Source organism: Pelodiscus sinensis, unplaced genomic scaffold (assembly GCF_049634645.1).
Source record: "Pelodiscus sinensis isolate JC-2024 unplaced genomic scaffold, ASM4963464v1 ctg120, whole genome shotgun sequence".
NCBI lineage: Eukaryota > Metazoa > Chordata > Testudines > Trionychidae > Pelodiscus > Pelodiscus sinensis.
This window is the reverse complement of record NW_027466031.1, coordinates 23191-49323: the sequence shown is the minus strand read 5'-3', so window position 1 is coordinate 49323 and position 26133 is coordinate 23191. Positions and strand designations below refer to the sequence as shown.

At 74.4% G+C, this 26133-nt stretch overlaps 1 protein-coding gene across 1 annotated transcript in view; it reads left to right on the top strand.

Moving 5' to 3' along the window:
* Positions 1–24560, top strand: part of FAM120C (family with sequence similarity 120 member C) — a 34619-nt gene extending 10059 nt beyond the window's left edge. The window contains 13 exon segments of the mRNA XM_075918492.1: positions 3795–3880; positions 4668–4708; positions 4710–4961; positions 8547–8822; positions 9892–9961; positions 9963–10065; positions 14444–14693; positions 19498–19612; positions 20868–21077; positions 21640–21841; positions 22249–22387; positions 22696–22753; positions 23421–24560. Coding sequence (XP_075774607.1) covers positions 3795–3880; positions 4668–4708; positions 4710–4961; positions 8547–8822; positions 9892–9961; positions 9963–10065; positions 14444–14693; positions 19498–19612; positions 20868–21077; positions 21640–21841; positions 22249–22387; positions 22696–22753; positions 23421–23654 — 2036 coding nt within the window. The 3' untranslated portion in view covers positions 23655–24560.
* Positions 24561–26133: the final 1573 nt, after the last annotated feature.

The window sequence follows — 26133 nt, the reverse complement described above, 5'->3', positions numbered from 1 at the left end:
CTCCCACCACTAGCCCCCACTGCCCTCCCCTTGCCAGGAGAGCCCAGGAACCGTGGCTCCCAGCTCCCACCACTAGCCCCCACTGCCCTCCCCTGGCCAGGAGAGACCCCAGGAACCGTGGCTCCCTGCTCCCACCACTAGCCCCCACTGCCCTCCCCTGGCCAGGAGAGACCCCAGGAACCGTGGCTCCCAGCTCCCACCACTAGCCCCCACTGCCCTCCCCTTGCCAGGAGAGCCCAGGAACCGTGGCTCCCAGCTCCCACCACTAGCCCCCACTGCCCTCCCCTGGCCAGGAGAGACCCCAGGAACCGTGGCTCCCTGCTCCCACCACTAGCCCCCACTGCCCTCCCCTGGCCAGGAGAGACCCCAGGAACCGTGGCTCCCAGCTCCCACCACTAGCCCCCACTGCCCTCCCCTTGCCAGGAGAGCCCAGGAACCGTGGCTCCCAGCTCCCACCACTAGCCCCCACTGCCCTCCCCTGGCCAGGAGAGCCCAGGAACCGTGGCTCCCAGCTCCCACCACTAGCCCCCACTGCCCTCCCCTCGCCAGGAGAGCCCAGGAACCGTGGCTCCCAGCTCCCACCACTAGCCCCCACTGCCCTCCCCTCGCCAGGAGAGACCCCAGGAACCGTGGCTCCCTGCTCCCACCACTAGCCCCCACTGCCCTCCCCTGGCCAGGAGAGACCCCAGGAACCGTGGCTCCCTGCTCCCACCACTAGCCCCCACTGCCCTCCCCTGGCCAGGAGAGACCCCAGGAACCGTGGCTCCCAGCTCCCACCACTAGCCCCCACTGCCCTCCCCTTGCCAGGAGAGCCCAGGAACCGTGGCTCCCAGCTCCCACCACTAGCCCCCACTGCCCTCCCCTGGCCAGGAGAGCCCAGGAACCGTGGCTCCCTGCTCCCACCACTAGCCCCCACTGCCCTCCCCTCGCCAGGAGAGACCCCAGGAACCGTGGCTCCCAGCTCCCACCACTAGCCCCCACTGCCCTCCCCTGGCCAGGAGAGACCCCAGGAACCGTGGCTCCCTGCTCCCACCACTAGCCCCCACTGCCCTCCCCTCGCCAGGAGAGACCCCAGGAACCGTGGCTCCCTGCTCCCACCACTAGCCCCCACTGCCCTCCCCTGGCCAGGAGAGACCCCAGGAACCGTGGCTCCCTGCTCCCACCACTAGCCCCCACTGCCCTCCCCTCGCCAGGAGAGACCCCAGGAACCGTGGCTCCCTGCTCCCACCACTAGCCCCCGCTGCCCTCCCCTCGCCAGGAGAGCCCAGGAACCGTGGCTCCCTGCTCCCACCACTAGCCCCCACTGCCCTCCCCTCGCCAGGAGAGACCCCAGGAACCCTGGCTCCCTGCTCCCACCACTAGCCCCCACTGCCCTCCCCTCACCAGGAGCCCTGGCTCCCTGCTCCCACCACTAGCCCCCACTGCCCTCCCCTCGCCAGGAGAGCCCCGGAACCTTGGCTCCCCGCTCCCACCACTAGCCCCCGCTGCCCTCCCCTCGCCAGGAGAGACCCCAGGAACCGTGGCTCCCTGCTCCCACCACTAGCCCCCACTGCCCTCCCCTCGCCAGGAGAGACCCCAGGAACCGTGGCTCCCTGCTCCCACCACTAGCCCCCACTGCCCTCCCCTCGCCAGGAGAGACCCCAGGAACCGTGGCTCCCAGCTCCCACCACTAGCCCCCACTGCCCTCCCCTGGCCAGGAGAGACCCCAGGAACCGTGGCTCCCTGCTCCCACCACTAGCCCCCACTGCCCTCCCCTCGCCAGGAGAGACCCCAGGAACCGTGGCTCCCAGCTCCCACCACTAGCCCCCACTGCCCTCCCCTCGCCAGGAGCCCTGGCTCCCTGCTCCCACCACTAGCCCCCACTGCCCTCCCCTCGCCAGGAGCCCTGGCTCCCTGCTCCCACCACTAGCCCCCGCTGCCCTCCCCTCGCCAGGAGCCCTGGCTCCCTGCTCCCACCACTAGCCCCCACTGCCCTCCCCTCGCCAGGAGAGACCCCAGGAATCGTGGCTCCCTGCTCCCACCACTAGCCCCCACTGCCCTCCCCTCGCCAAGAGCCCTGGCTCCCTGCTCCCACCACTAGCCCCCGCTGCCCTCCCCTCGCCAGGAGAGACCCCAGGAATCGTGGCTCCCTGCTCCCACCACTAGCCCCCACTGCCCTCCCCTCGCCAGGAGCCCTGGCTCCCTGCTCCCACCACTAGCCCCCACTGCCCTCCCCTCGCCAGGAGCCCTGGCTCCCTGCTCCCACCACTAGCCCCCGCTGCCCTCCCCTCGCCAGGAGCCCTGGCTCCCTGCTCCCACCACTAGCCCCCACTGCCCTCCCCTCGCCAGGAGCCCTGGCTCCCTGCTCCCACCACTAGCCCCCGCTGCCCTCCCCTCGCCAGGAGCCCTGGCTCCCTGCTCCCACCACTAGCCCCCACTGCCCTCCCCTCGCCAGGAGAGACCCCAGGAACCTTGGCTCCCTGCTCCCACCACTAGCCCCCACTGCCCTCCCCTCGCCAGGAGCCCTGGCTCCCTGTTCCCACCACTAGCCCCCGCTGCCCTCCCCTCGCCAGGAGAGACCCCAGGAACCGTGGCTCCCTGCTCCCACCACTAGCCCCCACTGCCCTCCCCTCGCCAGGAGCCCTGGCTCCCCGCTCCCACCACTAGCCCCCGCTGCCCTCCCCTCGCCAGGAGCCTGGCTCCCAGCTCCCACCACTAGCCCCCACTGCCCTCCCCTCACCGGGAGCCCTGGCTCCCAGCTCCCACCACTAGCCCCTGCTGCCCTCCCCTCGCCAGGAGAGACCCCAGAAGCCCTGGCTCCCAGCTCCCACCACTAGCCCCCACTGCCCTCCCCTCGCCAGGAGCCCTGGCTCCCCGCTCCCACCACTAGCCCCCACTGCCCTCCCCTCGCCAGGAGCCCTGGCTCCCTGCTCCCACCACTAGCCCCCGCTGCCCTCCCCTCGCCAGGAGCCCTGGCTCCCTGCTCCCACCACTAGCCCCCGCTGCCCTCCCCTCGCCAGGAGCCCTGGCTCCCTGCTCCCACCACTAGCCCCCACTGCCCTCCCCTCGCCAGGAGCCTGGCTCCCAGCTCCCACCACTAGCCCCCACTGCCCTCCTCTCACCGGGAGCCCTGGCTCCCAGCTCCCACCACTAGCACCTGCTGCCCTTCCCTCGCCAGGAGAGACCCCAGAAGCCCTGGCTCCCAGCTCCCACCACTAGCCCCCACTGCCCTCCCCTCGCCAGGAGCCCTGGCTCCCCGCTCCCACCACTAGCCCCCGCTGCCCTCCCCTCGCCAGGAGCCCTGGCTCCCAGCTCCCACCACTAGCCCCCGCTGCCCTCCCCTCGCCAGGAGCCCTGGCTCCCTGCTCCCACCACTAGCCCCCACTGCCCTCCCCTCACCAGGAGCCCTGGCTCCCAGCTCCCACCACTAGCCCCCGCTGCCCTCCCCTCGCCAGGAGCCCTGGCTCCCTGCTCCCACCACTAGCCCCCGCTGCCCTCCCCTCGCCAGGAGCCCTGGCTCCCAGCTCCCACCACTAGCCCCCACTGCCCTCCCCTCGCCAGGAGCCCTGGCTCCCAGCTCCCACCACTAGCCCCCGCTGCCCTCCCCTCGCCAGGAGCCCTGGCTCCCTGCTCCCACCACTAGCCCCCGCTGCCCTCCCCTCGCCAGGAGCCCTGGCTCCCTGCTCCCACCACTAGCCCCCGCTGCCCTCCCCTCGCCAGGAGCCTGGCTCCCCGCCCTGCACCGCTCTAGCTGCCCTCGCCGTGCTGCAGGCTGGTGCTGGGAGAGCCGGTGCCAGCCCCGCTCTGTGTCTCAGTGCCAGGCTACGGAGCCAACCACTTCGGAGGGCCAGTTCCTGCACAGCGCAGCCCGGTGGGATCCCTCCCCACGGGGAAGCCGATGGTACGTTCCAGTCCTGGGGGGGGGGGGGGGCTCTGCAGTCAGTGGCTAACAGCCAGGACTCCCGGGGGGGGGGGGCAGTGTAAAAGGGGGGCCGTGGGGCGAGCTGCGTCGCGCCAACCCCGGCCTGGGACCCTGGGCTCTCGGGCCCCCCCAGCCCGCTGGCCAGCACGGAGCCCCACAAGTCGCCCCCCAGTTCTCTGCGCCCCCCTGCCCCGCCTCGCGCAGCTGGGAGGCCCTGGAAGTCTGGGCTCTCCCCCAGCCGTGGCAGGGGAGCGGGGTCTACTGGTTAGAGCCGGGGGCAGGGCTGGGCGGGGCTCTCCCCCAGCCCTGGCAGGGGAGCGGGGTCTACTGGTTAGAGCCGGGGGCAGGGGTGGGCGGGGCTCTCCCCCAGCCCTGGCAGGGGAGCGGGGTCTAGTGGTTAGAGCCGGGGGCAGGGCTGGGCGGGGCTCTCTTGGCTCTGGCAGGGGAGCGGGGTCTAGTGGTTAGAGCAGGGGGAGGGCTGGGCAGGGGCTCTCTTGGCTCTGGCAGGGGAGCGGGGTCTAGTGGTTAGAGCAGGGGGAGGGCTGGGCAGGGGCTCTCTTGGCTCTGGCAGGGGAGCGGGGTCTAGTGGTTAGAGCAGGGGGAGGGCTGGGCAGGGGCTCTCTTGGCTCTGGCAGGGGAGCGGGGTCTAGTGGTTAGAGCAGGGGGAGGGCTGGGCGGGGGCTCTTGGCTCTGGCAAGGGAGCGGGGTCTAGTGGTTAGAGCGGGGGGGGGCTGCTGCTCTTCCCAATTTCTCTCTGCCCCTCCAGTTCCCAGGCCCACTGGGGCCCAAGGCTCAGAGCCAGCTCCCGGCCTTCGCCCTCCTCCACCGCCTCCTTCCCCCCGGGGCCCAGCGCCAGCCTGCTCTTCACCCCCCACCCGCTCACAGACGGGCCCCCCTTCGGCGAGGACCCCATCCTCAAGGGCGGTGACTTCAACAGCTGGCCCGGCACCTACACCAGCAAGGCCCCCCCGCCCCGGGGCCCCAAGCCCCCCCCTTCCTCTGGCCCGGCCTCCTCGCCCTCCTCCTCCTCCAGCGAAGAGCACAATGGGGACAGCGCCAAGTGAGTGTGGCCCGGGGATCTCTGCGGCTCGGGGAGGGCAGCGCGGCGCAGTGGTGGGAGCGGGGGCCCGGGGGTCTCTGTGGCTCTGGGAGGGCAGCGCGGCGCAGTGGTCGGAGCGGGGGCCGGGGGTCTCTGTGGCTCGGGGAGGGCAGCGCGGCGCAGTGGTGGGAGCGGGGGCCCGGGGGTCTCTGTGGCTCTGGGAGGGCAGCGCGGCGCAGTGGTGGAGCGGAGCCGGGGGTCTCTGTGGCTCTGGGAGGGCAGCGCGGCGCAGTGGTGGGAGCGGGGGCCGGGGGTCTCTGCGGCTCGGGGAGGGCAGCGCGGCGCAGTGGTGGGAGCGGGGCCCGGGGGTCTCTGTGGCTCTGGGAGGGCAGCGCGGCGCAGTGGTCGGAGCGGGGGCCGGGGGTCTCTGTGGCTCGGGGAGGGCAGCGCGGCGCAGTGGTGGGAGCGGGGCCCGGGGGTCTCTGTGGCTCTGGGAGGGCAGCGTGGCGCAGTGGTCGGAGCGGGGCCCGGGGGTCTCTGCGGCTCGGGGAGGGCAGCGCGGCGCAGTGGTGGGAGCGGGGCCCGGGGGTCTCTGCGGCTCGGGGAGGGCAGCGCGGCGCAGTGGTGGGAGCGGGGGCCGGGGGTCTCTGTGGCTCTAGGAGGGCAGCGCGGCGCAGTGGTCGGAGCGGGGGCCGGGGGTCTCTGCGGCTCGGGGAGGGCAGCGCGGCGCAGTGGTGGGAGCGGGGCCCGGGGGTCTCTGTGGCTCGGGGAGGGCAGCGCGGCGCAGTGGTCGGAGCGGGGGCCGGGGGTCTCTGCGGCTCGGGGAGGGCAGCGCGGCGCAGTGGTGGGAGCGGGGGCCGGGGGTCTCTGCCGGCTCGGGGGAGGGCAGCGCGGCGCAGTGGTGGGAGCGGGGCCCGGGGTCCTCTGCGGCTCTGGGAGGGCAGCGCGGCGCAGTGGTGGGAGCGGGGGCCGGGGGTCTCTGTGGCTCGGGGAGGGCAGCGCGGCGCAGTGGTGGGAGCGGGGTCCGGGGGTCTCTGTGGCTCGGGGAGGGCAGCGCGGCGCAGTGGTGGGAGCGGAGCCGGGGGTCTCTGTGGCTCTGGGAGGGCAGCGCGGCGCAGTGGTGGGAGCGGAGCCGGGGGTCTCTGTGGCTCTGGGAGGGCAGCGCGGCGCAGTGGTCGGAGTGGGGGCCGGGGTCTCTGTGGCTCGGGAGGGCAGCGCGGCGCAGTGGTGGGAGCGGGGGCCGGGGGTCTCTGTGGCTCTAGGAGGGCAGCGCGGCGCAGTGGTGGGAGCGGGGGCCGGGGGTCTCTGTGGCTCGGGAGGCAGCGCGGCGCAGTGGTGGGAGCGGGGGCCGGGGGTCTCTGTGGCTCTAGGAGGGCAGCGCGGCGCAGTGGTGGGAGCGGGGGCCGGGGGTCTCTGTGGCTCGGGGAGGGCAGCGCGGCGCAGTGGTGGGAGCGGGGCCCGGGGGTCTCTGTGGCTCTGGGAGGGCAGCGCGGCGCAGTGGTCGGAGCGGGGGCCGGGGGTCTCTGTGGCTCTGGGAGGGCAGCGCGGCGCAGTGGTGGGAGCGGGGGCCGGGGGTCTCTGTGGCTCGGGGAGGGCAGCGCGGCGCAGTGGTGGGAGCGGGGCCCGGGATCTCTGTGGCTCTGGGAGGGCAGCGCGGCGCAGTGGTGGGAGCGGGGCCGGGGGTCTCTGTGGGTCTAGGAGGGCAGCGCGGCGCAGTGGTGGGAGCGGAGCCCGGGGGGTCCTCTGTGGCTCGGGGAGGGCAGCGCGGCGCAGTGGTGGGAGCGGGGGCCGGGGGTCTCTGTGGCTCGGGGAGGGCAGCGCGGCGCAGTGGTGGGAGCGGGGTCCGGGGTCTCTGTGGCTCTAGGAGGGCAGCGCGGCGCAGTGGTCGGAGCGGGGGCCGGGGGTCTCTGTGGCTCGGGGAGGGCAGCGCGGCGCAGTGGTGGGGAGCGGGGGCCGGGGGTCTCTGTGGCTCTGGGAGGGCAGCGCGGCGCAGTGGTCGGAGCGGGGGCCGGGGGTCTCTGTGGCTCTAGGAGGGCAGCGCCGCGCAGTGGTGGGAGCGGGAGCCGGGGGTCTCTGTGGCTCGGGGAGGGCAGCGCGGCGCAGTGGTGGGAGGGGGGGCCGGGGGTCTCTGTGGCTCGGGGAGGGCAGCGCGGCGCAGTGGTGGGAGCGGGGGCCGGGGGTCTCTGTGGCTCGGGGAGGGCAGCGCGGCACAGTGGTGGGAGCGGGGGCCGGGGGTCTCTGTGGCTCTGGGAGGGCAGCGCGGCGCAGTGGTGGGAGCGGGAGCCGGGGGTCTCTGTGGCTCTGGGAGGGCAGCGCGGCGCAGTGGTGGGAGCGGGGGCCGGGGGTCTCTGTGGCTCGGGGAGGGCAGCGCGGCGCAGTGGTGGGAGCGGGGTCCGGGGGTCTCTGTGGCTCGGGGAGGGCAGCGCGGCGCAGTGGTGGGAGCGGAGCCGGGGGTCTCTGTGGCTCTGGGAGGGCAGCGCGGCGCAGTGGTGGGAGCGGAGCCGGGGGTCTCTGTGGCTCTGGGAGGGCAGCGCGGCGCAGTGGTGGGAGCGGAGCCGGGGGTCTCTGTGGCTCTGGGAGGGCAGCGCGGCGCAGTGGTGGGAACGGGGCCTGGGGGTCTCTGTGGCTCGGGGAGGGCAGCGCGGCGCAGTGGTGGGAGCGGGGCCCGGGGGTCTCTGTGGCTCTGGGAGGGCAGCGCGGCGCAGTGGTGGGAGCGGGGCCCGGGGGTCTCTGTGGCTCGGGGAGGGCAGCGCGGCGCAGTGGTGGGAGCGGGGCCCGGGGTCTCTGCGGGTCTGGGAGGGCAGCGCGGCGCAGTGGTGGGAGCGGGGCCCGGGGGTCTCTGTGGCTCTGGGAGGGCAGCGCGGCGCAGTGGTGGGAGCGGGAGCCGGGGGTCTCTGTGGCTCTAGGAGGGCAGCGCGGCGCAGTGGTGGGAGCGGGGCCGGGGGTCTCTGTGGCTCTAGGAGGGCAGCGCGGCGCAGTGGTCGGAGCGGGGGCCGGGGGTCTCTGTGGCTCTGGGAGGGCAGCGCGGCGCAGTGGTGGGAGCGGAGCTGGGGGTCTCTGTGGCTCTGGGAGGGCAGCGCGGCGCAGTGGTGGGAGCGGGGCCGGGGGTGTCTGTGGCTCGGGGAGGGCAGCGCCGCGCAGTGGTGGGAGCGGGGCCCGGGCGTCTCTGTGGCTCTGGGAGGGCAGCGCGGCGCAGTGGTGGGAGCGGGGCCCGGGGGTCTCTGTGGCTCTGGGAGGGCAGCGCGGCGCAGTGGTGGGAGCGGGGCCGGGGGTCTCTGTGGCTCTGGGAGGGCAGCGCGGCGCAGTGGTGGGAGCGGGGGCCGGGGGTCTCTGTGGCTCGGGGAGGGCAGCGCGGCGCAGTGGTGGGAGCGGAGCTGGGGGTCTCTGTGGCTCTGGGAGGGCAGCGCCGCGCAGTGGTGGGAGCGGGGCCCGGGGGTCTCTGTGGCTCTGGGAGGGCAGCGCGGCGCAGTGGTGGGAGCGGGGCCCGGGGGTCTCTGTGGCTCTGGGAGGGCAGCGCGGCGCAGTGGTGGGAGCAGGGGCCGGAGGCCGGGGGTCTCTGCCCAGCTCAGTGAGGGCTGACTGGCCCCCCCTTGGCCTGTCCCCCAGCCACGTGTCGGAGGCGCTGCGGCCCGGGAGCGGCTGGGAGGGACCCGGCGCCGAGAAGCTGAGCCGGGGCTGGGAGCAGGCGGGGGGCTCGGACGGGCCTGAGACCCCCATTCCCTCGCTGCTCTCCATGGCCACCCGCAGCCACATGGACATCACCACCCCCCCGCTGCCGCCCGTCGCCCCCGAGGTGCTGCGGGTGGCGGAGCACCGGCACCGCCGTGGCCTCATGCACCCCTCCATCTACCACGTGCTGACCAAGGTAGCCCGGCCTAGGGGGTGGGGGCGGGCCCTGGGTTCTCCCCCAGCTGTGGGGGACAGTAGCAGGGCGGGGGGGCTCTCCCCTGGCCGTGGGGGGCGGGGCCCAGCCATAGAGGCCTGGGGGGCGGGACGGGGCCTGGCCGTGGGGCGGGGCCCAGCCATAGAGGCCTGGGGGGCGGGGCGGGGCCTGGCCGTGGGGAGTGGGGCCCAGCCATAGAGGCCTGGGGGGCGGGACGGGGCCTGGCCGTGGGGAGTGGGGCCCAGCCATAGAGGCCTGGGGGGCGGGACGGGGCCTGGCCGTGGGGCGGGGCCCAGCCATAGAGGCCTGGGGGGCGGGACGGGGCCTGGCCGTGGGGAGTGGGGCCCAGCCATAGAGGCCTGGGGGGCGGGACGGGGCCTGGCCGTGGGGAGTGGGGCCCAGCCATAGAGGCCTGGGGGGGCGGGGCGGGGCCTGGCCGTGGGGAGTGGGGCCCAGCCATAGAGGCCTTGGGGGGGCGGGGTGGGGCCTGGCCGTGGGGAGTGGGGCCCAGCCATAGAGGCCTGGGGGGCGGGACGGGGCCTGGCCGTGGGGAGTGGGGCCCAGCCATAGAGGCCTGGGGGGCGGGACGGGGCCTGGCCGTGGGGAGTGGGGCCCAGCCATAGAGGCCTGGGGGGCGGGACGGGGCCTGGCCGTGGGGAGTGGGGCCCAGCCATAGAGGCCTGGGGGGCGGGACGGGGCCTGGCCGTGGGGCGGGGCCCAGCCATAGAGGCCTGGGGGGCGGGGGCCTGGCCGTGGGGAGCGGGGCCCAGCCATAGAGGCCTGGGGGGCGGGGCGGGGCCTGGCCGTGGGGCGGGGCCCAGCCATAGAGGCCTTAGGGGGCGGGGTGGGGCCTGGCCGTGGGGCGGGGCCCAGCCATAGAGGCCTGGGGGGCGGGGCGGGGGCCTGGCTGTGGGGCGGGGCGGGGCCTGGCTGTGGGGGCGGGGCCCAGCCATAGAGGCCTGGGGGCGGGGCGGGGCCTGGGCGGGGTGGGGCGGGGCCTGGCCGGGGGGGGGCGGGGGCGGGGGCCTGGCCGGGGGGCGGGGCCGGCTCTCACCCCTGTGCCGGCAGGGGCGAGATCAAGCTGCCCGTGTGCATCGAGGACGAGTGCAGCCCCGAGCTGCCGCCCGCCGCCGTCCTGTTTCCGCGCCGCCCGCCAGCACGTCTACGGGCTCCTCTTCGGCGTGGCCGAGAGCCAGCGCCGGGCCGAGCGCCTCGCCGTGCGCCGCCGCATCCCCACGCAAGGTAGGGGCACCACCCCAGCCCTGCCAGGGCACTGGGGGCTCGGGGGGAGGGGCCAGGCCGCCAGCGGGGGGCGGGGCGCCCGGGGTCTCTGAGAGGGCAGCGGGGCGCAGCTGGGGGCGGGGTGCCCGGGGTCTCTGAGAGGGCAGCGGGGCGCAGTGGGCGCAGCGGGGGCGGGGTGCCCGGGGTCTCTGAGAGGCAGCGGGGCGCAGCGGGCGCGCAGCAGGGCAGGGTGCCCGGGGTCTCTGAGAGGGCAGCGGGGCGCAGTGGGCGCAGCGGGGGCGGGGTGCCCGGGGTGTCTGAGAGGGCAGCGGGGCGCAGTGGGCGCAGCGGGGGCGGGGTGCCCGGGTCTCTGAGAGGGCAGCGGGGTGCAGTGGGCGCAGCGGGGGCGGGGGTGCCCGGGGTCTCTGAGAGGAGCGGGGGGCGCAGTGGGCGCAGGGGGGGCAGGGTGCCCGGGGTCTCTGAGAGGGGCAGCGGGGCGCAGCAGGGGCAGGGTGCCCGGGGTCTCTGAGAGGGCAGCGGGGCGCAGTGGGCGCAGGGGGGGCAGGGTGCCCGGGGTCTCTGAGAGGGCAGCGGGGTGCAGTGGGCGCAGCGGGGGCAGGGTGCCCGGGGTCTCTGAGAGGGCAGCGGGGCGCAGTGGGGCGCAGCGGGGGCGGGGTGCCCGGGGTCTCTGAGAGGGCAGCGGGGCGCAGTGGGCGCAGGGGGGGCGGGGTGCCCGGGGTCTCGGAGAGGGCAGCGGGGCGCAGTGGGCGCGGGGGGGGCGGGGTGCCCGGGGTCTCGGAGAGGGCAGCGGGGCGCAGTGGGCGCAGCGGGGGCGGGGTGCCCGGGGTGTCTGAGAGGGCAGCGGGGCGCAGTGGGCGCAGCGGGGGCGGGGTGCCCGGGGTGTCTGAGAGGGCAGCGGGGCGCAGTGGGCGCAGCGGGGGCGGGGTGCCCGGGGTGTCTGAGAGGGCAGCGGGGCGCAGTGGGCGCAGCGGGGGCGGGGTGCCCGGGGTGTCTGAGAGGGCAGCGGGGCGCAGTGGGCGCAGCGGGGGCGGGGTGCCCGGGGTGTCTGAGAGGGCAGCGGGGCGCAGTGGGCGCAGCGGGGGCGGGGTGCCCGGGGTGTCTGAGAGGGCAGCGGGGCGCAGTGGGCGCAGCGGGGGCGGGGTGCCCGGGGTGTCTGAGAGGGCAGCGGGGCGCAGTGGGCGCAGCGGGGGCGGGGTGCCCGGGGTGTCTGAGAGGGCAGCGGGGCGCAGTGGGCGCAGCGGGGGCGGGGTGCCCGGGGTGTCTGAGAGGGCAGCGGGGCGCAGTGGGTGCAGCAGGGGGCGGGGTGCCCGGGGTCTCGGAGAGGGCAGCGGGGCGCAGTGGGCGCAGCGGGGGCGGGGTGCCCGGGGTCTCTGAGAGGGCAGCGGGGCGCAGTGGGCGCAGGGGGGGCGGGGTGCCCGGGGTCTCTGAGAGGGCAGCGGGGCGCAGTGGGCGCGGGGGGGGCGGGGTGCCCGGGGTCTCGGAGAGGGCAGCGGGGCGCAGTGGGCGCAGCGGGGGCGGGGTGCCCGGGGTGTCTGAGAGGGCAGCGGGGCGCAGTGGGCGCAGCGGGGGGCGGGGTGCCCGGGGTGTCTGAGAGGGCAGCGGGGCGCAGTGGGCGCAGCGGGGGCGGGGTGCCCGGGGTGTCTGAGAGGGCAGCGGGGCGCAGTGGGCGCAGCGGGGGCGGGGCGCCCGGGGTCTCTGAGAGGGCAGCGGGGCGCAGTGGGCGCAGCGGGGGCGGGGTGCCCGGGGTCTCTGAGAGGGCAGCGGGGCGCAGTGGGCGCAGGGGGGGGCGGGGTGCCCGGGGTCTCTGAGAGGGCAGCGGGGCGCAGTGGGCGCGGGGGGGGGGCGGGGTGCCCGGGGTGTCTGAGAGGGCAGCGGGGCGCAGTGGGCGCAGCGGGGGCGGGGTGCCCGGGGTGTCTGAGAGGGCAGCGGGGCGCAGTGGGCGCAGCGGGGGCGGGGTGCCCGGGGTGTCTGAGAGGGCAGCGGGGCGCAGTGGGCGCAGCGGGGGCGGGGTGCCCGGGGTGTCTGAGAGGGCAGCGGGGCGCAGTGGGCGCAGCGGGGGCGGGGTGCCCGGGGTGTCTGAGAGGGCAGCGGGGCGCAGTGGGCGCAGCGGGGGGCGGGGTGCCCGGGGTGTCTGAGAGGGCAGCGGGGCGCAGTGGGCGCAGCGGGGGCGGGGTGCCCGGGGTGTCTGAGAGGGCAGCGGGGCGCAGTGGGCGCGGGGGGGGCGGGGTGCCCGGGGTCTCGGAGAGGGCAGCGGGGCGCAGTGGGCGCGGGGGGGGCGGGGTGCCCGGGGTCTCTGAGAGGGCAGCGGGGCGCAGTGGGCGCAGCGGGGGCGGGGTGCCCGGGGTGTCTGAGAGGGCAGCGGGGCGCAGTGGGCGCAGCGGGGGCGGGGTGCCCGGGGTGTCTGAGAGGGCAGCGGGGCGCAGTGGGCGCAGCGGGGGCGGGGTGCCCGGGGTGTCTGAGAGGGCAGCGGGGCGCAGTGGGCGCAGCGGGGGCGGGGTGCCCGGGGTGTCGGAGAGGGCAGCGGGGCGCAGTGGGCGCAGCGGGGGCGGGGTGCCCGGGGTCTCGGAGAGGGCAGCGGGGCGCAGTGGGCGCAGCGGGGGCGGGGTGCCCGGGGTCTCGGAGAGGGCAGCGGGGCGCAGTGGGCGCAGCGGGGGCGGGGTGCCCGGGGTCTCTGAGAGGGCAGCGGGGCGGGGTGCCCGGGGTCTCGGAGAGGGCAGCGGGGCGCAGTGGGCGCAGCGGGGGCGGGGTGCCCGGGGTCTCTGAGAGGGCAGCGGGGCACAGTGGGCGCAGCGGGGGCGGGGTGCCCGGGGTCTCTGAGAGGGCAGCGGGGGGCAGTGGGTGCAGCGGGGGCGGGGTGCCCGGGGTCTCTGAGAGGGCAGCGGGGCGCAGTGGGGGCGGGGTGCCCAGGGTCTCTGAGAGGGCAGCGGGGCGCAGTGGGCGCAGGGGGGGCGGGATGCCCGGGGTCTCGGAGAGGGCAGCGGGGCGCAGTGGGCGCAGCGGGGGCGGGGTGCCCGGGGTCTCGGAGAGGGCAGCGGGGCGCAGTGGGCGCGGGGGGGGGCGGGGTGCCCGGGGTCTCTGAGAGGGCAGCGGGGCGCAGTGGGCGCAGCGGGGGCGAGGTGCCCGGGGTCTCGGAGAGGGCAGCGGGGCGCAGTGGGCGCAGCGGGGGCGGGGTGCCCGGGGTCTCTGAGAGGGCAGCGGGGCGCAGTGGGCGCAGCGGGGGCGGGGTGCCCAGGGTCTCTGAGAGGGCAGCAGGGCGCAGTGGGCGCAGTGGGGGCGGGGTGCCCAGGGTCTCTGAGAGGGCAGCGGGGCGCAGTGGGCTCAGCGGGGGCGGGGTGCCCGGGGTCTCGGAGAGGGCAGCGGGGCGCAGTGGGCGCAGCGGGGGAGGGTGCCCGGGGTCTCTGAGAGGGCAGCGGGGCGCAGTGGGCGCAGGGGGGGCGGGGTGCCCGGGGTCTCTGAGAGGGCAGCGGGGCGCAGTGGGCGCAGCGGGGGCGGGGTGCCCGGGGTCTCGGAGAGGGCAGCGGGGCGCAGTGGGCGCAGCGGGGGCGGGGTGCCCGGGGTCTCGGAGAGGGCAGCGGGGCGCAGTGGGCGCAGGGGGGGCGGGGTGCCCGGGGTCTCGGAGAGGGCAGCGGGGCGCAGTGGGCGCAGCGGGGGCGGGGTGCCCGGGGTCTTGGAGAGGGCAGCGGGGCGCAGTGGGCGCAGCGGGGGCGGGGTGCCCGGGGTCTCTGAGAGGGCAGCGGGGCGCAGTGGGCGCAGCGGGGGCGGGGTGCCCGGGGTCTCGGAGAGGGCAGCGGGGCGCAGTGGGCGCAGCGGGGGCGGGGTGCCCGGGGTCTCGGAGAGGGCAGCGGGGCGCAGTGGGCGCAGCGGGGGGCGGGGTGCCCGGGGTCTCGGAGAGGGCAGCGGGGCGCAGTGGGTGCAGCGGGGGCGGGGTGCCCGGGGTCTCTGAGAGGGCAGCGGGGCGCAGTGGGGGCGGGGTGCCCAGGGTCTCTGAGAGGGCAGCGGGGCGCAGTGGGCGCAGGGGGGGCGGGGTGCCCGGGGTCCCGGAGAGGGCAGCGGGGCGCAGTGGGCGCAGTGGGGGCGGGGTGCCCAGGGTCTCTGAGAGGGCAGCGGGGCGCAGGGGGGGCGGGGTGCCCGGGGTCCCGGAGAGGGCAGCGGGGCGCAGTGGGCGCAGGGGGGGCGGGGTGCCCGGGGTCCCGGAGAGGGCAGCGGGGCGCAGTGGGCGCAGGGGGGGCGGGGTGCCCGGGGTCTCGGAGAGGGCAGCGGGGCGCAGTGGGCGCAGCGGGGGCGGGGTGCCCGGGGTCTCGGAGAGGGCAGCGGGGCGCAGTGGGCGCAGCGGGGGCGGGGTGCCCGGCCCCCCCGCTCAGCGCCCCCTCCCCCGCAGTGCCGCCGGTGATGGTGAAGGAGTGGGCGGCGTACAAGGGCAAGTCCCCGCACACGCCGGAGCTGGTGGCGGCCGTGGCCTTCCGGGAGTGGACCTGCCCGGGCCTGCGGCGCCTGTGGCTGGGGAGGGCGGCGGAGGACAGGACCCGGCGCATGAGGGCCTTCCTGGCCTGCCTGCGCGCCGACACGCCCGGCATGCTCAACCCGGCCCGCGTGCCCGCCCACCTGCTGCTGCTGTGCTGCGTGCTGCGGTGAGTGGGGCTCTGACCCCTAGAGCCCGCTGCCCCCGTCCCCCCCCAGGCCGAGAGGGTCCAGCACCCCCGCTCTGACCACTAGAGCCCGCTGCCCCCATCACCCCCCCAGGCCGAGAGGGTCCAGCAGCCCCGCTCTGACCCCTAGAGCCCGCTGCCCCCATCACCCCCCCAGGCCGAGAGGGTCCAGCACCCCCGCTCTGACCACTAGAGCCTGCTGCCCCCGTCCCCCCCCAGGGCCGAGAGGGTCCAGCAGCCCCGCTCTGACCACTAGAGCCCGCTGCCCCCGTCACCCCCCCAGGCCGAGAGGGTCCAGCACCCCCGCTCTGACCACTAGAGCCCGCTGCCCCCGTCCCCCCCCAGGCCGAGAGGGTCCAGCACCCCCGCTCTGACCACTAGAGCCCGCTGCCCCCGTCACCCCCCCAGGCCGAGAGGGTCCAGCACCCCCGCTCTGACCACTAGAGCCCGCTGCCCCCGTCACCCCCCCCAGGGCCGAGAGGGTCCAGCACCCCCGCTCTGACCACTAGAGCCCGCTGCCCCCGTCACCCCCCCAGGCCGAGAGGGTCCAGCACCCCCGCTCTGACCACTAGAGCCCGCTGCCCCCGTCCCCCCCCCAGGGCCGAGAGGGTCCAGCAGCCCCCGCTCTGACCACTAGAGCCCGCTGCCCCCGTCCCCCCCCAGGGCCGAGAGGGTCCAGCAGCCCCCGCTCTGACCACTAGAGCCCGCTGCCCCCCGTCCCCCCCCAGGCCGAGAGGGTCCAGCAGCCCCGCTCTGACCACTAGAGCCCGCTGCCCCCGTCCCCCCCCAGGCCGAGAGGGTCCAGCAGCCCCCGCTCTGACCACTAGAGCCCGCTGCCCCCGTCCCCCCCCAGGCCGAGAGGGTCCAGCACCCCCGCTCTGACCACTAGAGCCCGCTGCCCCCATCACCCCCCCGGGCCGAGAGGGTCCAGCAGCCCCGCTCTGACCACTAGAGCCCACTGCCCCCGTCTCCCCCCAGGCCGAGAGGGTCCAGCAGCCCCCGCTCTGACCACTAGAGCCCGCTGCCCCCCGTCCCCCCCCAGGCCGAGAGGGTCCAGCAGCCCCCGCTCTGACCACTAGAGCCCACTGCCCCCATCACCCCCCCCAGGCCGAGAGGGTCCAGCACCCCCGCTCTGACCACTAGAGCCCGCTGCCCCCGTCACCCCCCCAGGGCCGAGAGGGTCCAGCAGCCCCGCTCTGACCACTAGAGCCCGCTGCCCCCATCACCCCCCCAGGCCGAGAGGGTCCAGCAGCCCCGCTCTGACCACTAGAGCCCGCTGCCCCCGCCACCCCCCCAGGCCGAGAGGGTCCAGCACCCCCGCTCTGACCACTAGAGCCCGCTGCCCCCGTCCCCCCCCAGGCCGAGAGGGTCCAGCAGCCCCCGCTCTGACCACTAGAGCCCACTGCCCCCATCACCCCCCCCAGGCCGAGAGGGTCCAGCACCCCCGCTCTGACCACTAGAGCCCGCTGCCCCCGTCCCCCCCCAGGCCGAGAGGGTCCAGCAGCCCCCGCTCTGACCACTAGAGCCCGCTGCCCCCGTCCCCCCCCAGGCCGAGAGGGTCCAGCAGCCCCCGCTCTGACCACTAGAGCCCGCTGCCCCCGTCACCCCCCCCTCCCAGGCCGAGAGGGTCCAGCACCCCCGCTCTGACCACTAGAGCCCGCTGCCCCCGTCACCCCCCCCAGGGCCGAGAGGGTCCAGCAGCCCCCGCTTTAACCACTAGAGCCCGCTGCCCCCGTCACCCCCCCTCCCAGGCCGAGAGGGTCCAGCAGCCCCCGCTCTGACCACTAGAGCCCGCTGCCCCCGTCCCCCCCCAGGCCGAGAGGGTCCAGCAGCCCCCGCTCTGACCACTAGAGCCCACTGCCCCCATCACCCCCCCCAGGCCGAGAGGGTCCAGCACCCCCGCTCTGACCACTAGAGCCCGCTGCCCCCGTCACCCCCCCAGGGCCGAGAGGGTCCAGCAGCCCCGCTCTGACCACTAGAGCCCGCTGCCCCCATCACCCCCCCAGGCCGAGAGGGTCCAGCAGCCCCGCTCTGACCACTAGAGCCCGCTGCCCCCGTCACCCCCCCAGGCCGAGAGGGTCCAGCACCCCCGCTCTGACCACTAGAGCCCGCTGCCCCCGTCCCCCCCCAGGCCGAGAGGGTCCAGCAGCCCCCGCTCTGACCACTAGAGCCCGCTGCCCCCGTCCCCCCCCCAGGCCGAGAGGGTCCAGCAGCCCCCGCTCTGACCACTAGAGCCCGCTGCCCCCGTCACCCCCCCCAGGGCCGAGAGGGTCCAGCAGCCCCCGCTTTAACCACTAGAGCCCGCTGCCCCCGTCACCCCCCTCCCAGGCCGAGAGGGTCCAGCAGCCCCCGCTCTGACCACTAGAGCCCGCTGCCCCCGTCCCCCCCCAGGCCGAGAGGGTCCAGCAGCCCCCGCTCTGACCACTAGAGCCCACTGCCCCCATCACCCCCCCAGGCCGAGAGGGTCCAGCAGCCCCGCTCTGACCACTAGAGCCCGCTGCCCCCATCACCCCCCCAGGCGGAGAGGGTCCAGCAGCCCCGCTCTGACCACTAGAGCCCGCTGCCCCCGTCACCCCCCCAGGCAGAGAGGGTCCAGCACCCCCGCTCTGACCACTAGAGCCCGCTGCCCCCGTCCCCCCCCAGGCCGAGAGGGTCCAGCAGCCCCCGCTCTGACCACTAGAGCCCGCTGCCCCCGTCCCCCCCCCAGGCCGAGAGGGTCCAGCAGCCCCCGCTCTGACCACTAGAGCCCGCTGCCCCCCGTCACCCCCCCCTCCCAGGCCGAGAGGGTCCAGCACCCCCGCTCTGACCACTAGAGCCCGCTGCCCCCGTCACCCCCCCCCAGGGCCGAGAGGGTCCAGCAGCCCCCGCTTTAACCACTAGAGCCCGCTGCCCCCGTCACCCCCCCTCCCAGGCCGAGAGGGTCCAGCAGCCCCCGCTCTGACCACTAGAGCCCGCTGCCCCCGTCACCCCCCCCGGGCCGAGAGGGTCCAGCACCCCGCTCTGACCACTAGAGCCCGCTGCCCCCCGTCACCCCCCCAGGGCCGAGAGGGTCCAGCAGCCCCCGCTCTGACCACTAGAGCCCGCTGCCCCCGTCACCCCCCCCAGGGCCGAGAGGGTCCAGCACCCCCGCTCTGACCACTAGAGCCCGCTGCCCCCGTCACCCCCCCAGGGCCGAGAGGGTCCAGCAGCCCCCGCTCTGACCACTAGAGCCCGCTGCCCCCGTCACCCCCCCCTCCCAGGCCGAGAGGGTCCAGCACCCCCGCTCTGACCACTAGAGCCCGCTGCCCCCGTCACCCCCCCCAGGGCCGAGAGGGTCCAGCAGCCCCCGCTCTGACCACTAGAGCCCGCTGCCCCCGTCACCCCCCCCAGGGCCGAGAGGGTCCAGCAGCCCCCGCTCTGACCACTAGAGCCCGCTGCCCCCGTCACCCCCCCCTCCCAGGCCGAGAGGGTCCAGCACCCCCGCTCTGACCACTAGAGCCCGCTGCCCCCGTCACCCCCCCTCCCAGGCCGAGAGGGTCCAGCAGCCCCCGCTCTGACCACTAGAGCCCGCTGCCCCCGTCACCCCCCCCAGGGCCGAGAGGGTCCAGCACCCCCGCTCTGACCACTAGAGCCCGCTGCCCCCGTCACCCCCCCCAGGCCGAGAGGGTCCAGCAGCCCCCGCTCTGACCACTAGAGCCCGCTGCCCCCGTCACCCCCCCCTCCCAGGCCGAGAGGGTCCAGCAGCCCCCGCTCTGACCACTAGAGCCCGCTGCCCCCGTCCCCCCCCCAGGCCGAGAGGGTCCAGCAGCCCCCGCTCTGACCACTAGAGCCCGCTGCCCCCGTCACCCCCCCCAGGGCCGAGAGGGTCCAGCAGCCCCCGCTCTGACCACTAGAGCCCGCTGCCCCCGTCACCCCCCCAGGCCGAGAGGGTCCAGCAGCCCCCGCTCTGACCACTAGAGCCCGCTGCCCCCGTCACCCCCCCAGGCCGAGAGGGTCCAGCAGCCCCCGCTCTGACCACTAGAGCCCGCTGCCCCCGTCACCCCCCCAGGCCGAGAGGGTCCAGCAGCCCCCGCTCTGACCACTAGAGCCCGCTGCCCCCGTCACCCCCCCAGGGCCGAGAGGGTCCAGCAGCCCCCGCTCTGACCACTAGAGCCCGCTGCCCCCGTCACCCCCCCAGGGCCGAGAGGGTCCAGCAGCCCCCGCTCTGACCACTAGAGCCCGCTGCCCCCGTCACCCCCCCAGGGCCGAGAGGGTCCAGCAGCCCCCGCTCTGACCGCTAGAGCCCGCTGCCCCCGTCACCCCCCCCCCAGGGCCGAGAGGGTCCAGCACCCCCGCTCTGACCGCTAGAGCCCGCTGCCCCCGTCACCCCCCCCCAGGCCGAGAGGGTCCAGCAGCCCCCGCTCTGACCACTAGAGCCCGCTGCCCCCGTCACCCCCCCTCCCAGGCCGAGAGGGTCCAGCAGCCCCCGCTCTGACCACTAGAGCCCGCTGCCCCCGTCACCCCCCCAGGGCCGAGAGGGTCCAGCAGCCCCCGCTCTGACCACTAGAGCCCGCTGCCCCCGTCACCCCCCCCCAGGGCCGAGAGGGTCCAGCAGCCCCCGCTCTGACCACTAGAGCCCGCTGCCCCCGTCACCCCCCCCTCCCAGGCCGAGAGGGTCCAGCAGCCCCCGCTCTGACCACTAGAGCCCGCTGCCCCCGTCACCCCCCCCAGGGCCGAGAGGGTCCAGCAGCCCCTGCTCTGACCACTAGAGCCCGCTGCCCTCCCCGCGCCAGGCCTGGCTGGCTTCACGCCCCTTCTTCCGTTTCAGCTACATGACCCAGTGGCCGGGAGGGAGAGTCCTGCACAGGCACGAGCTGGACGTGTTCCTGGCTCAGGCCGTGTCCCCCCAGATCTACGAGCCCGACCACCTGCAGGAGCTGAAGGTAGGGGCCGGCCCCCCCCTGCCCCCCCCGGAGAGCGGCCTCTGCGGGGCCCCAGCGCTCGCAGGGGGAGTCCCAGGCCGAGGCGGCAGACGGGGCCGTGCTGGGTCCCAGGCACAGGAAGGGAGACGCAGGGTGGTGGTGACGGCGCGTCAGGGACCCCCACCCTGCACCCCGGAGCAGCCAGAACAGACCCCGCTGGCCGGTAGAACGGGGGGGGGGGGGGGTTACTGCTCCTCCGGGTGCAGCCCGGCACAGACGTGAGGTGGTCACGGGCGTCAGGGCCAGGGCGCCTCAGACCCCTCGGGGCAGGGTCCATCGCCCCCGCAGCTCAGTCTGTTTCCTCCATGTTCCCAGCCAGGGTCTGTCTCCCCCTCCCTCCCTGTCTCCCCCCTGGGAGGAGCCTTGTTCTCTGCCCAGGCTGGGCCCAGGGGTCTGGGCCAGTCCACGCGTGGGGAGTCAGTGGGAATTGCCCAGCCCAGCGCAGGGGGGACCCCGGGTCACCCCCACTACGGCACACTGGTCCCTACCGTCACAGCTAGGGAGCAGCACCGCGTCCCCGGCTAGACCTTCCAGCTCCGCGAGGCCTTTGCCTTGCACACGGCTGCTGCGAGCGAGACGAGCGAGTCGGGACCCTCGGGGGCAGGGGACCGCCAGTCCAGGGGACGGCGTCTTGGCCAGCGTGCCAGGTTCTCATTCAGAGCCTTTTTCCAGCCGAAGAGCGAGAGTCCGTGTGATGGTGCCATCGGCCGGCGGGGCCACCCGCGTGTCTCTTGGCCCTAGGGAGCGGCTTTGCGCCTGCACGTCACAGCGATGTTACAGATCCCACAAGGGGCCGTACAAGCGCCGGACACACAATTTATCGGGATCATAATGTTCAGCACATTATGAGTTTTGGAGTGACGTGCGGTTTGACTGCAGTTGAGCGCGGGGGTCTCGGAAAGGCGGGGGACTTGGAGTCCAGTTGCTGCCAGCTGGCAGGGGGGCGGTTTGGGCGACAGGTGAATGGGAGCAGGGTGTAGTAGTTAGAATAGGAGGGCGGGTCCCCATGGCTCCTAGGCGCTCTCCCTAGTTCTCTGGGGACAGTGGTGAAGTTCCTCCTTTCCTTGCTGACCTGTTCTGTTTCTCAGCTGCCTGCATGTCACCGCCGGCGAGTCCCCGCCGCGCAGTGTTGTGTGCGGCGTTTCCCCGGCTGCCCTGCCCCAGAGGTGGCTGCAGCCCGCCCCACGGTAAAGCGGTGGGAACGGTTCCTTTGCAGATCGAGAAGCTGGACGCCCGGGGGGTGCAGCTGGCAGCCCTCTTCATGAGCGGCGTGGACACGGCGCTGCTCGCCAACGACGCCTGCGGCCAGCCGGTGCCCTGGGAACACTGCTGCCCCTGGATCTACTTCGACGGCAAACTCTTCCAGACCAAGCTCATCAGAGCCACCCGGGACAGGGCCCCCCTCATTGACCTGTGTGACGGGCAGGTATGGGGCAGGGTGCCAGGGTTCTGGGGGCTAGTGGTTAGAGCGGGGGGGGCTGGGAGGCGCGACTTCTAGGTTGTTGCCTGGCTGTGGGATGGGAGTGGGGTCTAGTGGTTAGAGCAGGGGGCGCTGGGAGCCAGGACCCCTGGGTTCTCTGCCTGGCTGTGGGACGGGAGTGGGGTCTAGTGGTTAGAGCAGGGGGGCGCTGGGAGCCAGGACCCCTGGGTTCTCTGCCTGGCTGTGGGACGGGAGTGGGGTCTAGTGGTTAGAGCAGGGGGCACTGGGAGCCAGGACCCCTGGGTTCTCTGCCTGGCTGTGGGACGGGAGTGGGGTCTAGTGGTTAGAGCAGGGGGCACTGGGAGCCAGGACCCCTGGGTTCTCTGCCTGGCTGTGGGACGGGAGTGGGGTCTAGTGGTTAGAATGAGGACTCCTATCACTGTCTCCTGGGGGTGAGGGAGGGGGTTTGGGAGGCTGTTCTTGTTGGTCTGGTAATTCCTGGGGCCGCCTACGGGGGAGCGCAGACCTGGGGGATGAGGTCATCTGGACTCATCTTCCTCCTCCCCAGGCGGAGCAAGCAGCCAAAGTGGAGAGGATGAGACAGAGCATTCTGGAGGGTGTGAACCTCAATCGACAGGCTCCGCCCCCTCTGCTTCCGCCTCCCCCCTTCATGCCCGCCATGGCCACGCCCTTCTATTCAATGCCCCTCTACCCCCGCACGGCTGGCTCTGTGCCATTGCCGCCCCCTGGGAGGAGCAGAGGGTTCACAGGTGAGAGACTGTCCTGTTTCCTGAGCTGCGGCCCCACCCCTGTGCTCTGGGGCCCCACTTGCAGCTGGGTATTGGTGGCAGCGGTGGGATCACCTGGTGGCTGGATTGTGTGCATGTTTGGGGCAGGGATTCAGGGTCCTCTTTTCTCCCCCCTCCTATTGCACGTCTGTGGCATTCAGGGAGCTTGTGGGGTGCTCCGGAGTGGAGGGGCTGGGGGCATCAGCCCACTGAGATGCATCGGGACGGTTTCCCTGGGCCAGAGCAATAGATCGGACAGGGCCGGTTGGACCCAGGGCAGTTCAGCAGGCTGAGGCAGACCCTGTTGCTGCTCCCAAAGCCGATGTTCCACTTCGGGGGGCCTGGGTGTGGCCCTTGGTTCACTCGTCCCCCCGTCTCCTGTGACCTAGGTCTTCACCCCATCCCATCCCAGGGGGGCAAGCTGGAGATCGCTGGCATGGTCGTCGGCCAGTGGGCAGGCAGCAAGCCCTGGAGGGGGCGGGGCTCCTTCGGGATGCAGGTGGTATCTGTCGGAGGACCGGGGAAGGGGTAAGTACCACTGCACGGCAGGGGGGACCATCCTTCTCCCCATGGGCTGTCTCTGCCCCGGGCAAGCAATCCCTCTGGGGCGTTCTGTGTGGCTGTTCCCCAGCTGCCCTGCCCCAGACGCAGCTGCATCGGGGCACGCGGCAAGCCGTCCCTGCACGTAGCCCTCTGCAACGATGAGAATTATCCGTGATCCCTGCTCTGTAGCCTCACTGATCCCCCCCAGCTATTAGGCCTATTACCTAATGTCCTCGGTGTAACGACCCTGCCGCCAGCTAACGAGTGTCGTTCTCTGCCTGGCGCCGCCCCAGACGCAGCCGAGATGGGTCTGGAAAACTCCCCAAAGGAAACAAGAAGCTTAACAAGCAGGTACGTGTGTTTGCCTTTCCCTTCCCCGCGGCCTGGCCCTTCCCAGGGCCCCTCCGCCCCCAGGGCTGGGTCTGGGGCCGTCCGCAGGGTCTGCTGCGGCCAGCGCAAGGCCAAGGCTGCGTCCTGCGCTCTGCTTCTCTGGGGTCTCCTCTGCCTCCGGAGGATGGATAAGAATTCCCACTATTACATGGCTGTGCCCCAGAGGGGGCTGCCTCTCGGCCCTGGGCGAGCCTCCCCGTGCGGCGTTCTGTGCGGCTGTTCTCCCGCCGCCCCGCCCCAGAGGGGGCTGCCTCTCGGCCCTGAGCGAGCCTCCCTGCGCGGCGTTCTGTGCGGCTGTTCTCCCGCCGCCCCGCCCCAGAGGGGGCTGCCTCTCGGCCCTGGGCGAGCCTCCCCGCGCGGCGTTCTGTGCGGCTGTTCTCCCGCCGCCCCGCCCCAGAGGGGGCTGCATCTCAGCCCTGGGCGAGCCTCCCCGCGCGGCGTTCTGTGCGGCTGTTCTCCCGCCGCCCCGCCCCAGAGGGGGCTGCCTCTCGGCCCTGAGCGAGCCTCCCCACGCGGCGTTCTGTGCGGCTGTTCTCCCGCCGCCCCACCCCAGAGGGGGCTGCCTCTCGGCCCTGGTGAACAGAAGTGGGACTCCAATGAGCGTCTCTGTTGCTCCTGTTCTCTGCAGGGCTCGTCGGAGGGAGCAGCCAAAGTGGCGGAGATGCAGAGGGGGCAGCCCCCGTCGCAGGTGAACGGGGGCGAGGAGTCGGGGGGCAGCCCCTGCCCCCCAGCCCCATCACCAAGTGCCTTATCCAGAGACACTGAGTCCTGCAGTGACCCGTGTTGCGGGCGGCTGGCCCAGGAGGTGGAGCACGGCCCGGAGGCCAAGCTGCCCGTCCCGGCGCTGCAGAAGGAAGAGTGACGGGGCTGATGCGGGGGGCGGGGTCCAGAGTGGGGGGGCGCTGTGGGTCTGCGCCCGGACTCTGCAAGGCGGGGTTGTGTTATTTCGTACGGGAGTCTGTGCGGGTGGGGCAGCCTGTAGCGCTAGCGCGCCCTGGCCGGGCGAACGCCTCGGACTAGAGCGGGAGCCAGCCAGAGCCGCGGCGCCCGGCCTGCCCTGGGAAGCGACCGAGGGCGGGGGGCCTGTTCGTTGTGGGGTGGGGGTCCCTGGGGCGCCTGCGGGGAAGGGGCCTAGCTCGCCCGAAAGCCGCTCAGCCCGGCTTTGTACAGAGCACAGAGATTCTATTCACAGAGTCGATATAGAAAGTCGGTCCTGGGGGCAGAGACCCTCGCAGCCCCAGAGCTGCCCGCGTCTGGCCGGGGCAACCCGGGCGCCCTCTGAACCAGACAGGTCTGTAGCCCCCTCCCCCGCCTCACAGCTCCCAGCGGGCTGGCCAAGGGAGGGTTCAGGTTGCTGGCCTGAGGGGGGTGGGCAGGGATTTGGGGGTATTAGTCCCTGGACTGGGGGGGCCTTGCGAGGGGGCAGGAGGAAGGCGGATCCCTCGGCCAGCTCTAGCCTAGCAAAGCGGAGGTAGGATGCCAGTGGCTGCAGGACGGGGCTGTCCTGCCTCCTGCGCCCAGGCAGCGCCCAGGCAGCGCCTCTGCTCCCCGACCCAGCGGGTCCCCTGAGCTCTGGGGCTGGAACCGTGTAGCCGAGTAACCGGCGCCGCAGGCTACGGCATCCCCCGGCCAGGAAACGTTCAGCAGCCAGCTGACCGGCTCGGTGCCGGCTCGCGGGGTCCGGGAGCTCAGAGCCCCCCGGACGGGGCTGCCGGATCAGGCGCAGCAGCGCTGGCTTGTGTGGGGCGCGGGTTGGAATCCGGCTCCCCTCGCGGGCCAGCTCCTGCCTGGCCCCCCGCCTGCTGCCTCGGATCCGCCCCGGGCGGGAAATGGGAGGCGCTCGGGGGCTGGCGGAAAGAGGCGAAGGCAGCCTGTGTGGGGGCACCCGCGGGACTCCGAGGGGAGCAGAGACCTTGCGGGGGCTGGGACGCAGTGCCCATGCCAAGGGGCGTCCCCAGCTCGTGGGGGCATCGCAGCTGCGCCCGCCCGGGCTGGCTTGGCGGGGAGACGCCCGGCGGAGCTGCACCGGAGACAGAGCTGGGGCCCCCGCGGCGTTGCGGAAACCGCCGTGGGACGACCTCAGTGGCCTTGTCCTGGCCTGCGTGCCGGGGGCCGAGGCGGAGCCCTTCTCCGGCGCTGCGGGGGGGGGGGGCCGAGGCGGAGCCCTTCTCCGGCGCTGCGGGGGGGGGGGGGGGGGCCGAGGCGGAGCCCTTCTCCGGCGCTGCGGGGGGGGGGGGGCCGAGGCGGAGCAGGTGGAGAGCCCCGAGTGGAGCGTGAGCCCTGCGTGCAGGCGAGGGGGGGGAGTCTCCTGTCCCTTGGCCCTGCGGGGGAGCAGCGGCTGCGTCGCCTGGAGCAGGTCTCGCCGCTCCACCGTGCTGGAGCCTGGGCTGCTGCGTTTCTCTGCAGGGTTCCCTTTGCCCCTGACGGCTGTTTGCTCTGCGGGGGTCAGCCTGCGAGCCCCACAGCTGGGGGTCCGGCCCCTCCCCCTCCCGGTGTATTGAACCCGGGCGGCGAGACCCCAGCGCGCGGGGAAGGGGCTTCGCTCTCTTCCCCGTGCGGCGTCGGCTGTAAGAGCCCAAACCCCACGGACGCTGGAATCCGCTTGCCACGGGGCCGGGGCGCGGCCACGTCCTGCCTCGGGCCACGCCGCCCAGCCGAGCGCTTCCGAGGGCTCCCACGCGCTCCCCGGTCTGGGTCCCTCCCGGCCCCGTTGTGGGGGGGCGAAGAGAGTCCGGGGCAGCGTCGAGCCGTTCAGTCCGGCAGCGCTGGGCGAGGGCTGCCCACTGGAATTAGCGAGAGCCAGGCCTTGGCACCACCCCGCGTTCCTGCGAAAGAGGCGCCGTCCCCGTCCCGCTCTGCTTCCTGGCTGCCCCGCCTCCGGGAGGGAGGCTTGTGCCTCAGTTTCTTCGGACGCTGATTGAATTTCCTTTGTAAAATCAAAGCCCGTCCCCTGCCGGCCAGGCAGAAACTCCTTCGGGGTCTCACTGCTACTGACGGCTACGGGGGGTTCAGATGAACTTTCCCTCCCCCCATTTTGAAATTAAAATAGTTTCTATCCCCACCCTCTATTACTCTGTGTCTCGCCATCCACGTCCCCTGTTCTCCCCTGGGCCGGCACCGCTCCGGCTAGAGCCACCGCTCTTGTGCGTTGATCGATGCTTTTCTGGATACAAACTAACGACTAGTGAGATTTTTACTGAAGCAAACCTCAAAAGTCTCAATTTTTTTTTGTTTTTTTGGTTCTTAAATTGTAACCAGCTGAGTTTCCTCCCCCACCCCCCCCTCCTCCAAAGAGCTTTGAAGCTTCCTTGAACCATGTTTAACTAGCCTTAGATTTTCTT